At 39.9% G+C, this 14,178-nt stretch overlaps 2 protein-coding genes across 2 annotated transcripts in view; one reads left to right on the top strand and one right to left on the bottom strand.

The window, feature by feature from the left end:
- LOC147817825 (uncharacterized) overlaps positions 1-954 on the bottom strand; it is an 11,652-nt gene extending 10,698 nt beyond the window's left edge. Inside the window, exon 1 of the mRNA XM_087180049.1 lies at positions 800-954. Within this exon, the coding sequence (XP_087036175.1) occupies positions 800-845 (46 nt within the window). The 5' untranslated portion in view covers positions 846-954. The remainder of the gene's footprint in view (positions 1-799) is intronic.
- A 4,510-nt stretch (positions 955-5,464) lies between these two features.
- rab3b (RAB3B, member RAS oncogene family) overlaps positions 5,465-14,178 on the top strand; it is a 21,021-nt gene continuing 12,307 nt past the window's right edge. Inside the window, exons 1-2 of the mRNA XM_023428959.2 lie at positions 5,465-6,000; positions 12,504-12,728. Coding sequence (XP_023284727.1) covers positions 12,504-12,728 — 225 coding nt within the window. The 5' untranslated portion in view covers positions 5,465-6,000. The remainder of the gene's footprint in view (positions 6,001-12,503; positions 12,729-14,178) is intronic.

Here is a 14,178-nt window from a genome sequence, read left to right as displayed (position 1 = left end):
TTGTCTTATTGTGTCTTGTGATACAAAATATCCCCTCTGAATTGCACGCAGGTGTAACCAACGATATCCTTTGCATTTTTCCATTACCCTCTACTTCCGTTTGAACGAATCTCCCAAACTTGTTGTGGTTTTTCCTTCTGAACAGACGCAGTTTTCTCTCTTCAAAGTCCCAACGCTGACAGTTCTGTAGAAGCAGTCACTGCCTCTTGACATCGTCTCAAAAGCAACTTTAATCTCCAAGTGTCAAGTTTATCCTCGACATTTCGACTTCATTCTCGAAAGGCAATATTAAAATAAAAATCTCCCTCTTCTGACTCAGAAGTGCATGATGAAAAAAAAAAAATCTTCCTCCTCTCATTTTTTTCTCATCTATGGCCCTAATACTCCTTCGTGCCAGTGACATTCTTACAGACACCTTTATTCAAAGACACTTGCAACAGAGAGATAATCTGAGCACATTCTGCTACTGTCCCACCTAACGGACACCCTGCTTCCTGGTTCACATCACAGCCCAGACTCAACACATGGAGACATTCGGCGGAATCCCCCCCCCCCCAGGTCTTACCTGTTCTTTAAGGTGTGTTTGTTTGGGGGTTTTTTGTTTTTTTGTTTGGGGTTTTTTTGTCCAGCAGAACATTTCAAATTCCTCCAGTATGACAACACATCAGACCGACTGGCTGTCTCTGTGCGGTATTCCCCCTAATTATCATACAATAAAGGCGACTGTACTTCAGAACACCTGAACTTGTAACGGTAAAAAGAAAAACGATCGCGCGCTGTGAAATGAGTATGAACCTACCGAGCAGGAAGAGCAGGTCCGCGACACAAACTCCGATCAAATCCATGATGAACTTGAACACGATGATAAGGGACGTCGTTAAATAATTAAAAAAAGTTTCCGTTAACACTGGCTGAGATTAAAACAGCAGCTCCGACCGACACCTCTCCTGCGTCCTGACCGCCCCGTTCTGTCAGCTGTTTTATAGCACACTGTATTTTCCATTGACCGGCTCTCTCACGGCCACGCCCCCTGCAGTGATGACTCAATGACTGAAGAGAAACTTGTGTTGTGATCTAACACAATTATCTTGACTCATCCTGCCTTTCATTCTTATTTCACACTCGACTCTGTAGGTAACCCTTTAATCTTGCTGCTAAAAATTGTATTTAATCAAAGAGACTGATTTGTAACTTGAACAAGTCTCTTTATCTACAGTGGCGGTTCTTTACCCTTATGAATTAATGTTATAATCGCATCCTGCTTTTGATACTCACTAACTGTTTTGATATCAAAAAGTAATACATTCTAGAATATAGTGTGAGGGGGACATGGTTTCTGGGAATTTCAAATGATGCAAGGTCCGCCATCTGCCTGATCTATCTAATACATTGTGTCTTACTTATATTCTGTATAGTTTTGATTATAGCATTAAAGAATTCAGGAGAGTCTGTATTAGGGGGATATATGTTTACCATTGAACATCTTCTCCCCATTATGTCTTTATGCAGAGCTACCCATCGTCCCTCTGAGTCTGTTCTCTGATCATAAACCTTAATGACTACATTTTTGAGTGTGAGAATGATAACCCTTCGTTTACTGGAGGAGAGTGTGCTGTTAAAAATCTGCCCTGCGTTCAACAGCTTAAAAGTTTAAAGTGCAATATTATTATAAGAAAAAATGTATCACAATGAAATGACTTCCTGTAGCTAAAGTATCTCAGTGAAGGTGATAAGGTCTGGTTCACAGTCGTGTCCACTTCTTCTGAAAGGTGCTGGAACATGTCGACACAAGGTTAGGAGAACACTGCTGTCTAAATATTATGCATGTTATAACAATTAGATCTGAAGGGCCCAAACAAAGAAACACAGCTCTCCATGGTTCATGTTGTCTCCTGGCCTCAGACACACACATACCACACACTGCTCCTGTCATCGCTCCCCGTTTGTTGGAGAAAAAAAGTCTAGACCTCTTAACTTTCAACAAAAACGGACACTTTTACTAAGGTCAAAAAAGATTTTTAAAAAGTCACTGGAGATAATCAGAGTCCAATGCAATAGAATTTACTCGTTGACAAGAACAAAAGTGAGATCAGATCCCGATCTGAACTGGAGACAGAGAGCATCATCATATATACAGTGGGGAAAAAAAGTATTTAGTCAGCCACCAATTGTGCAAGTTCTCCCACTTAAAAAGATGAGACCTGTAATTTTCATCATAGGTACACTTCAACTATGAGAGACAGAATGGAGGGAAAGAATCCAGGAAATCACATTGTAGGATTTTTAATGAATTAATTGGTAAATTCCTCGGTAAAATAAGTATTTGGTCACCTACAAACAAGCAAGATTTCTGGCTCTCACAGACCTGTAACTTCTTCTTTAAGAGGCTCCTCTGTCCTCCACTCGTGACCTGTATTAATGCCACCTGTTTGAACTCGTTATCAGTATAAAACACACCTGTCCACAACCTCAAACAGTCACACTCCAAACTCCACTATGGCCAAGACCAAGGAGCTGTCAAAGGACACCAGAAACAAAATTGTAGACCTGCACCAGGCTGGGAAGACTGAATCTGCAACAGGTAAGCAGCTTGGTGTGAAGAAATCAACTGTGGGAGCAATTATTAGAAAGTGGAAGACATACAAGACCACTGATAATCTCCCTCGATCTGGGGCTCCACGCAAGATCTCACCCCGTGGGGTCAAAATGATCACAAGAACGATGAGCAAAAATCCCAGAACCACACGGGGGGGGGCTTAGTGAACGACCTGCAGAGAGCTGGGACCAGAGTAACAAAGGCTCCCCCACCTAGGTGTCCTATCTATCCTCAAAGTCTCCTGTCTATCCTAAACCTGGGCCTGGCTACAGCTGCTACTCCAACACCACTACTCCCAGGGCCCTTCAGACCATTTTTAAAAAAAAAACTTTATTTCCTCCAGGTTCCATTTTTATAACAATCCTACTTCAGTAACAGCTGGTTCACACACAGATTTTACCTCAGTTGTGAATATAGCTATTTCAGTATATTAGTTTAACATTCAGTATATTTAAAATGCATAGTACAGTATATTTTAGTGAAAATGTGCTACATGTTGTCCATGAGATGGTGCTACAACTGTACAAGAGTAGAGCTCTCATCTCCTGTGCATCATGTGACAACCTCTCAGTTTATCTGGTGGCCCTTTGGAGGGACCAGACCCCCCAGGTTAGGATCCAGTGGACTAAACTAAGTGTATATGATGTAGTTTAAGCAGCATTTCCTGTGAAAGTTTCAAAACCATGAAGATCATTTCCTGTCATATTTTACCCATGTGAAGCTGATAATACATTTTGAATCTGATTTGTCATTGTATGTGATTTCTAATTCGACTATGATCTTGTAAAATGGTGTCTGACAGTATATTTGAGTAATAGGGTCTAAGTATAATTTTTATCTAAAAGGGAATAATGTGCAGTTTGTAATTACAGAGTAATATTAGGTGTATGGTGTTTAATAAGGGTCTAACTGTTTGTGGCCCTTTATAACTTAATTTAAAAATAAAGTGCAATAAGTTTCAATAAAACTGACAACGCCACCCTATTGTTTTAAAAGAGTTAAGGGTCCTCTCAAATAACTAAAAACAGCTCAAAAGATTCAGTACAAAGTTTAAAGAGCAACGTCATCAAAAACACAGAGCGGAGGGTGTTCTGGCACAGTTTTTAATAAATAATTAAAAACCGGAAGAAACAAATAGCCAGTCAAGGAATAAACCAATTACTGTGGTGCCACAAATAACCACGGTTCAAAATGAATCAAGTTAAAACGATGTACACAACACAGAGAGAGATGTAGGGGGAACAGGAGTAGCCACGCCTGTCACACCGCTTCCTCCTCCACGGGCCCTGCGGGGGACAAGAGCGGCCAGATAACCTGTTCTCCACCCACAATTAACACACGGTCCTTGTTCGTGCCGTTCACAGCGCCTGTTCGTTCTCTTACTCACCGCGAAGGAGGAGATTTTACTCTCCTCCACTGCAGTCGCTGCGCGCACGGCACTGACGGCTTCCTCCCTGGGTCGAGCGATCTGGTCTGCACGGCTGTTCTCTCTCTCTCTCTGTTCCCAGCGGCTGATCTTCTCCGCTGTGTTGTTGTGTCCCGACCTCGTCCTGACCCAAACTCCACCTGTAAAAAAAAAAAAAAATAGCTGTTCATCTGCTCTCATGCCAAACCCATTGTCCATGGAGGCACTCTCCTTCGGATTGGCTGAGAGCAGAATTGTCCAATTACCCAGGTGCAAAGTCTTTGAGCTGATTTGACCCACTTCCGCTGTCTCAGTCCAGGTGCTCAATGGCAGAAACGTCATAAAAAACACACATCCATAAAAAACACACACAGCACAATATCAATAAAGGGTTACCAAAACAACTCATGCAATAACTAAATCATGCAACATAAACAAATAACGCACTCAAAATAATCAACCCACAAGGAAATCAAAAATCAAATCCTAGAATTAAAAACAAACACATTTCTGCCAACTGACATGTTTATCTCAGTAACACCTCAACGAAATGTCTTCAAATTTGGCACAAACAGTCATTAGGATTCAAGAGTAAGTTGATTAGATTTTAGTGGTCAAATGTCAAAGGTCACAGTGACACATAAAACATGGTTTTGGCCTTGTGAACGCGATGTCTCGGTAACACCTTGAAGTAACTTATTCAAATATGGCACAAATGTCCCCTTGGACTCAAGGATTAATTGATTAGATGTTGGTGGTCAAAGGTCAAAGTTTAAGGTCATGGTGATCTCATGTTCTTGTGAATGCAACATATCATGGACACCCAGAGGGAATTTTCACTACATCTGGTACACTGTGACCTCACAAAACACTGACGAATTCATACACTATTTATAACACAATTTAACTCAAATGATTATAAGGATAAAATGAAGTGATGACACTAATTTGCAAAAGGTCAAAGGTCAACTTGACTGTGACATCATAATGTTCTGTAAAAACACTTCTGGCCATTATTATTATTATTATTATTATTATTATTATTATATTATAATCAATGATTAAAGCTGTGGAAAGGTAATTATCACCCACAGTGAGCTGACTATAACCACTGATGCTGAAACATTAAAATATCAGAATGATGCTGTGGACAAACAGCTGCTAAACATGGTCAGGGTGCTGACTGAAATGACTCTGCACAGGCAGAAAACACGTGTGTGTGTGTGTGTGTGTGTGTGTGTGTGTGTGTGTGTGTGTGTGTGTGTGTGAGGCTAGGTTGTTGAGAGGGGACAGAGGACCATGGAGGGGGAAGTGTGTGTGTGTGGTTGCAGCTCAGACGGGCAGCTTTTCCCTCTTTTCTCAGGGAGACGTCTCTCTTATCGATGCTGAACCAATTACACACCTCACCGCCTCAGTTATGAGTCATAGCCAGCAGCTGCCTGCCGCTCCTGCCGCTCCTGCCGCTGCGCGTCTGCACAGATCAGCCGTGTGATAGGGCGGAGGAGGCGCCGACTGCAAACAGCCTGCAGACACGAGAAAAAATAAAACGCTGTTCATTCACGGAGAAGCCGCTGGTGGTTATTTTTAGGGGGAGGGAGGTAACGGACAGCGGACGCCTTTGCAAATATTTCCATCGCTTTGCCTCGCTCCACCTTGCAGGATGTCTGCGTAAAGCCGTGCGTAAACAGAAAAGCTGCGTGCGGCACCGCGGAAAAGAGACGCTTCACAGGCAGTTTCACCTCGTTTCTGAGGAAAATTTCCGCTCCGCTCACTGCGAACGACGCAGCGGTGTTTCCTGATTCCCTGAGCAGACGGGCGGTGGATAAGATCGGAAGCGTAACTGTTGCATTTGAGGATAAAATTTGGGAAGTCATTATTTTTAATATTTTCATTGTTATCATTATTATTATAATTATTATTATTTGGGAGCCCGGACACCGATCGAGTTGTTTCCATCAGGTGCAGAGCAGAGAGAGAGCATCAGATCCGCCCTGCAGAGGTAACACACAGACACACAGATGACACTACAATACAGTTTAACAGCGGTTTAAGAAACACACACACACACACACACACACACACACACACACACACACACACACACACACACACACACATTCGGACAGACAGATCTGAATCCAGAAACGTCGATCACACCTGAGCCGTTGCGACAGTGGAGCCGCTCTATCTTCTTAAAATCATCTTATAAATGAAGGGTCTGTCTCTAATATCCCAACAGTATTTCTTATCATATGTCAGACACCTGCAGCGCTCATTTGGTGCTGATCTCCATCTATTGGCTTGATTGGTTGTTAATTTTCTGCACCTACTCTCTTATATGTTAACAATGATTATGGAGCCTTTTCTGATTTATAAGCGTCTATATGTTTATTTTGAATCATAAAACCCAATAAAACACAATGTTCCTGTAATAGCCCATAATAATCTCACAGGTGCAGCCTCTGTGGCTCTGTAGGGAGTTGAGCCTCTCTCAGCCTCATGATTCATCTTAATCTGCTATATAGTATGTCTATACTGTTTCATCTCCCTATGGGAATGTATAGTGTGTTGCACTGTTGTGGATGGCTGTGTATTCCTGTAATGTCCCTATGTTCTCACAGTGTCAGTGTATTTGCTCTTATGAGAGTTTACATATGTGTAATAATGTTAATGGTGTTAGTCAGTATTAGGCTGTGGTTTCATGTGGTTTGGTTATATACTCTGTGTTTGGCTCTCAGAAGTGTTCATGAGGGCTGTACCTGAGGTTAAGGTGGACTAACAGTTATTTTCACCGTAGCTGTTGGACTATCAGTGTTAGTGTTTATTAAATGATCCCTCCATGTTTTTGTTCTGTACATTTCTGATCTCCAGGGTTAAAACCCTCTGAGGTCGATGGATGTTCCTATTAATATCTTTGCAATAGTTAAGCGTAGAAATATGGTTTAGATGTTGTTAGAATCTGTTGACTCTCAACTTTCTGGTTCATATTCTTGGGATTGTATGTGAGTCATAGGCGGAGCTAGAAGGCCTCTAAACAGGCCTCTAAAATTAGGTTAAAGTAGTGACAGACAACACTTTTCATTTTAGGCATTTGTTATACATTTATCTACTATTTTACTCACACATTGCACTTTTTTTTTATGAACCTAAGACTGTGGTATACCCAAAACAATTAGTCCGCATCAGTAAACGCATGTCATCTATTTTTCAGGATTTGGGCCAAATTATCTCTTTGCGCAAAGGGTCAAACAGGAGCCTCATTATAGAAAGAGCTGAAATTGCTCTGAAAATTGTGATATAAAACACTTGGTATTATCTTATATGCAAGTCCCTTAAGAAATAATGTAGAAATCGAGAAAATACCCTTAGACCTCAGAGGGTTATTAATTATTTTGAGCAAGCTGCTATTAACAATAGTCTGTTGCCATGTTAGCATCTCATTGAAGCCGCAGCTACTTAAGACACAGCTGAACTTTGAGCTAAATGTTAGCTTGCTAACATGCTCACAATGTTAAAGGAGGCTGCCCTCCTGTAAAAAATGAGCCCATAGATCGTCTGTGCAGCAGGTTATTATGACCCATAGTTACGTTTTGTTGCTAGGTGACATCTAGTGGTCGTAGTAATTATGACAGGAGCAAAGAGGAAAGTGCGGTGACGTAGTATAAAGAGAGACAAAGTCCATGTCAGGAGGAGGTTGTGGTGGATGGATGAATATGACACAGGAGAGAGGTGTTCAATTCCTGTGTGAAACCAGCAGTTTATGTTGTAACCATGACAACAAAGATCATCTAATGTTGAGGAAGTACTCCTTTTAACCCAAATCACAATCTTTTCCTAAGCCTAACTAAGCCATGACCGCTATTATAGTAACCATAGCGATGAAGGTAGGTATGCCGCTGTCAGGACAGTTTATTAGTGTAACCATGACAACTGAGGTCTGGTCCACCTGCTGCTGTAAGGGTGCTATTTCAGGAGACACTGCTAGGGGTCGACCTGTGTGGATAAAGCTAACATGCTAATGTGTTTGGTTTTGTATGTTTTTTTCACAGTGTTTTTATTTTGCACTGCGAGCTCACAGTAAACTCAGTCTGGTTCTGTTCTGTTCTGTTCTGTTCTTGAATGACTGTAAAGTTTATTTGGACAAAATTAAAAATCTGACCTCATGGTGGCGCTGTAGGAAAAATCAGTAAGATGTTTCAGCTGCGAAACCTGAATGTCAGCGCCTGATTTCATGACAATCCATCCACTAATAGTTGAGATATTTCACTGAAAACCACAGATGTTAACCTTATGATGGCACTAGAGTTAAAAATCAGAGGATTCATTCTCTGGGGACCATGAATATCTGCACAAAATATCATGCCAATCCATTGAATAGTTGTTCAGACATTTCAGCCGGAGTGATCATATCTTCATCTCTATCCTTCTCTTTATAACATCGGGAACTCTCAGAGGCTTTAATGTGACGCCTGTGGTTCTGCAGGATTAGTCAGTGTTATTTTTTATATATAGATTATATTATTGGGATTGATGATCATCCCACGTCATTGTTACCAAATGTCTTAATCCAGATTGATGGTTTGAGATGGTTTCAGATTGTGATGAATATCAATATCGTAAATTATCCATATGAATATATAATGTGTGATAATGATTTAAACCGTGTGACCCTTCGCTTTGCTTCATGTATTCCCATATTCTGTTCCCTCTATTTGCCTTATTATCCAGTCTATAGGTTCACAGAGATAACTGCGTCAGGCCTTTGCTTGAATGGTTTGATTTCTCTGAGCTTTAATGTGAATAACCCACATGGTGTAAATACATGACGAGGTGTGTGTGTGTGTGTGTGTGTGTTCCTGTAACCTCAGACTGTGAACTGACATTTGCAGCAGCAGATTCATTGGCTGAGTCACAAAGACTTTTGAACATGATTATTGATTATAAGGTTCATTTGTAATAAACCTCCCCATCACAGACTTCAGCTGATGTAAGGCTGATAAGGCTTCCATGTTTATATGCTTTTCAGGCACTTCTGTATTATTTAGCACGGAGTCTGATATATCAGAGCTTTCTGAAGGAATCTGAACTGTATGTAGGCCAACGAGTTACCAACTGGTGATGACACTAACTCCAGTATGACAAGAACACAGCGCTAGGCTGAAGATATTTTATGATATAAAACGACTCAACCAATTATTTTTAAGATTTTTAATTCATTGATTGGCAGGTAATTAATCTTCAAATATTTTAATAACCTATTAATCCTTTTAGAACAGGACAGTTTTCACTATTTTCTGGCACGTCATAGACCAAATGATTAATTGATCAACAGACCCCTGTGGCAGCTGTGACCCCTTGACTAAATCAAGTTGACCTCATCAGTTCATAAACCAAAAGCGTGGCTGCTTCCTCTGCGTTGTGTTGCTACATTGCACCACCTGAACATCAACCTGTTATATTTATATAAAGTATACATCATGTACTAATGTAATATTTTGCCAGGTATTATAATTTTGTACTACTAGCAAATGAGAGGTGTGCGTTGATGGCATGAACCAAATTGCAACTTTTAAAAGCCAATTTTGAAATTTTCCCCAACCTTTGCAAGGAGGAGTTATTCTTTTCTTTTTTTTCAGATGTCCCTGGAGCTGTTTTATCTGCCTGTATTTGCTTAATGCAGATTATTCCCTCTCCTTTATCTCAGTGTTTGGCTAAAAGAGGCTCAAAACCTCCAGAGAGATTTGATCATTCTCTATGAGTTCACAGTTATAAGTGAAACTGACATTGCACAGTGTCCCTGTGGGCCCATACAGAAATCTAATATATGACACATATGATGCTATATCAAGGGTGAAGTTGCTATACAGTATATGTCACCTATAAGAGGATATATTATATTCACATATATACATCCTCTGGATATATGAAGATATAAGTTTATAACATGTATAAAGTATCTGTAGTAAAATTTTATTTTATGTACATGTATTGAAATATCTATGAATTTTTATATGGCATGACATGATGCGACCATATATGTTAATGATATATTAATTTATATATGTAAGCTTATTAATACAACATTCATAAAAAAATTCTATGTTTTTCTTATTAATTTCTCATTGATTTTAAACATCGTCTATCTTCATGTTGTGGGAAAGTGGTCTCAGACTTTTGGGCCCAACTGTTTATATTATCAACATACTGACAGTCTTTGGGATGGATATATATTGATATATATGTTTACATAAATATACATATTTGTATGGGGTAGACATATATGTCAATATATGAAATTGTTGTGATTTCTAATAGGTTTCATATATATTTATTACATATATGTTTTTATTTTATATGTGGCTATATTTCATATATGAAGATTCAATATATGTACATATATTACATTTGCTTACGGGGTTCTTCAGCTTCTTCACAATGTGTGCTTTCTCTCAAAAATCTGGAGATTTTAGTCAATAAGCTGCTACTTCTTGTCAGTGTTGTGACAGTTTCTATTGTGAGTGTGTTCAAAAAAAAATCAAACCATGGTTAAGCTTATTAATATGGAGACACAGGCTCTTCTGTCTCATCAACAATAGATAACATGACAAGTCTCGAATAGGAAGCAGCAGCTCTGGAGTGACAGATCTGCAGCGGACTTTATTCCTTTAGAGTGCAGTGGAAAAATGCTAAGAAATGACTCTTGGCTCACAGAGGAAAGTCAGTTATTTTCCACCAACTGGTCTGAAGTGAATCACTCCATAACAGAACACACACATCCACAGATCAGGGGTGTCAGCTGAGCGTTCCCCGCAGCTAGAATTATAATTTCACATGTATTTTGCAGTCATTTTCTCCTCCCCCGGTCGCTGCCATCCACGCTAGATTGAACCCAGCAGGATCTTCGGCTCTGACTCATCTGCTGCTCACATTCATCCGGTCCTCACACACTAACCCTTCGCACCGACCTCCACCTGTCTGCAGCGTCGAACCGGAGGCAGCTCCAGCTTTTCTTTTGACTTCATTTGACTCGACAGGTGAAGTCTAACCGGAAATGTTTGTTTGCACCGTGTCTTTGTTTAACGCGCCGCCGTGGGTTTGTTGGTTTGTTTGTGCTGGAAAGTATTTGGCTGCAGCTCATCGTCACAGTCGGCTGAAAACTCCTGAAATGTCAGGAACGAAGGAGCAGATTTCTCTGCAGTTTATTTTACAGGTTTCGAAATAGTTTGTCACGGCAAGAAATCACAGAATCTTCTCAAACTGCCTTTGACATGAGAGTCATTACAAAACCCACATGGTTGTTAACATTTTGTGGTTACTGAGGGACATGGTTCATCGAACAGGAAAAAGACAATTTAAATAGACTACTTCTGCTTTTACATACATTTTATTTTACCTCACATAAAACACTGCATTCATTTCTGTGTTGTTAAGGCACTAACTCATGAAAATGACACTTAGTTTCACTGGTAGATAACTGAGAGAGATAGATCTTAATATTTGTAACTACAAAACACAAACAAGAGAACGAACAATTTAAGACTTAAGAGTCACAGAGAGTCAGTCCATCGCGTCATGATGTCATCATACGTGAACAGGGGGTGAGGCTGTGTGAAGAGCAGGAACACTTGGCGACCAACAAATTTCCATCTTGAAATAAGAAGTGTTTTGATAATGAAGTTGTGAATAGTATAACGCTTGCAGCATACCAGGAAGTCAGGAGCATTAGTTGCAGTGATTTTGACCGACCCGGCGGTGGTGGGAAGAGGAGAATGCAGGTGATCTGGATTTGAAGTGGACGCTGGTGAGCTGGAGCTGGTCCTGGATCTGAAGACTGGAGGTGGATTGGGTGGGAGGAGGGTCGCAGCAATAAGCACTGAAACGAAAGCTGACAGCAGGAGAGAGGGAAGAACCAATTTTAAAGTTTGACAGCGACAACATGATTAACTGGTTGAGATGATGGCGAAATCCGACTGGTTGCGGAAAACACCTGAGATGAGCTGATTACGAGAAGTCTTCTTATTTGAACTTACACTACTTACTTAAGCTTCATTAGTTGCTATTAATTAACTCTAAATCTGAATATTTCCAGCCCCATCGAGCTCTACCGATCAGATGGTTAGGGCAGCCTGTATGTGCCCGGATACAGCTCATAAAACCTTGCGTGCAGGGTAACCTAGAGTAGATGACTGTACCTGCATTTGAAGTCATTTCTCTGCAGTTTGAGTCGGTCGGTTCAACCACTTTCAGGATGAAGCATCTCAACTGTTGCATGATTGAGATGAAATGCGGTTCAGACGTTCATGTTCTGATCAGGATGATTTGTGTTAACAGTGGTGACCTTTCGTCTAGCACTATCATCAGGTCAAATGTTGAACTTGTCCAATACTTTTATGAAAAACCTGCAAACCTTTGTTTTCAGTGCCAGTTAGTGAATATCCCCCTGCCACTGCACGGCTGTGCCACTAACTGTCTTCTTCTTCTCTCTTCAAACCAAACCTCCAGATGGCGAAGGCAGACCAGCGTTTCGGCCAGCGGGACGGCTCGGACCAGAACTTCGACTACATGTTCAAGCTGCTGATTATCGGTAACAGCAGCGTCGGGAAAACGTCCTTCCTGTTCCGCTACGCCGACGACTCCTTCAGCAACTCCTTCGTCAGCACCGTGGGCATCGACTTCAAGGTGAAGACGGTGTATCGCAACGACAAGAGGATCAAGCTGCAGATCTGGGTGAGGATGGACGGGGTCACTGCACCTGTCGGTGATAACACTTCATAACTTCTCACTTTGCCGTTCACTACAGAGTAAACTGGTGAGAATTTGTGACACAGGAGACAGTGAGCATGACTCGTTAGCAAAATGCTAGAGGAAACCAATGGAGTGACGAGCGTGACGAGATCCCATCAGTCCACTGTCGTAGAGTTACTGTCTCGGTCAGGAAGCTTCTAGTGTGCAGCAGGATTACAGCCCATCACATAACTGATCATAACATAATATACTGTAACCTGATATCATGGTAATTTATTTATAATGATAATAATAAACTTTATCTATAGAGCACTTTTCATACAAGAGAATGTAGCTCAAAGTGCTTTACAATAAAAAAAAAAATCTAATAGTACAATCATTAATAGTAATGAAAATAGACAATACAAAGACAGTAGATGATAAAATATGTAAATGAAAATAAAAACAGAAACCGCTAAGAAAAGTAAAATTTAGTATAGTCTGACTCAGCATATGTAATTTACTGTATTGTACTTGAATGTACCACAATATAACAAATTGTAACATATTTTGTTCTAGTTATGCTGGAACACAATAGAGCAGGTAGTATTATATACTTCAATGTATAATAACATCTGGTAATATAAAATATTACACCATAACATCCCATATGCAAATTTAATATATGTACATATATTGAATTTTCATATATGAACTACATGTTCATAAGTAATAAAAATATGTAAAAATTATTTCTGAAACGTATTAGAAATTGTAACAATTTCAAGTACTGACATACTGTATATGTCTCACCCATACAAACATAGTCTATGCTTATGTATATATGCTTATCTTGTAGAGATATGTTACATAAATATATATCCATCCCAAAGCCTGTTAATATATGTTGATATTATATACAGTAGAAAAACATATAAAGACATATTGAATTTATATATGTATGTTGTTTTAATAAACTTGCAAATATAAATTAAATACATATCATTAACATATATGGTCACAACATGTCGTAAAAATAGAATTCATCTTAGAAATTTTTAAAATATGGACATTTAATTTAACAACATGTAATTTTACCATGGAAGTTTCATATATTTTATGAATTTATAGCTTAATGTATCCAGAGGATGTGTGATAATAATACTGTATATCACAACATAAGATAATATAACATACTGTAACATAATACAACACATGATTGGTGCAGTGTAACATGATGTTCTGCTCTCAGTCAACAAGCTGCTGCTGGGAGGGAAAAGAAAAGAAAAGACCGTCACACAGAGACTTCTGGGCTATAGCTTGTATCATCAGTTGGTGATGGTGTTGCCATGGCAGCAGCTCTTCATACTCACTCAGGCTCTCGCTCACACGCACACACACACACACACACACACACACACACACAAACACACAAACACACACACACACACAC

Source organism: Seriola lalandi, unplaced genomic scaffold (genome assembly GCF_002814215.2).
Source record: "Seriola lalandi dorsalis isolate HSWRI2012SDOR001 ecotype SW California unplaced genomic scaffold, Sedor1 jcf7180002054885, whole genome shotgun sequence".
Classification (NCBI taxonomy): Eukaryota; Metazoa; Chordata; class Actinopteri; order Carangiformes; family Carangidae; genus Seriola; species Seriola lalandi.
Note: the sequence above shows the minus strand (reverse complement) of the source record. Positions and strands in the feature narration are given on the sequence as shown.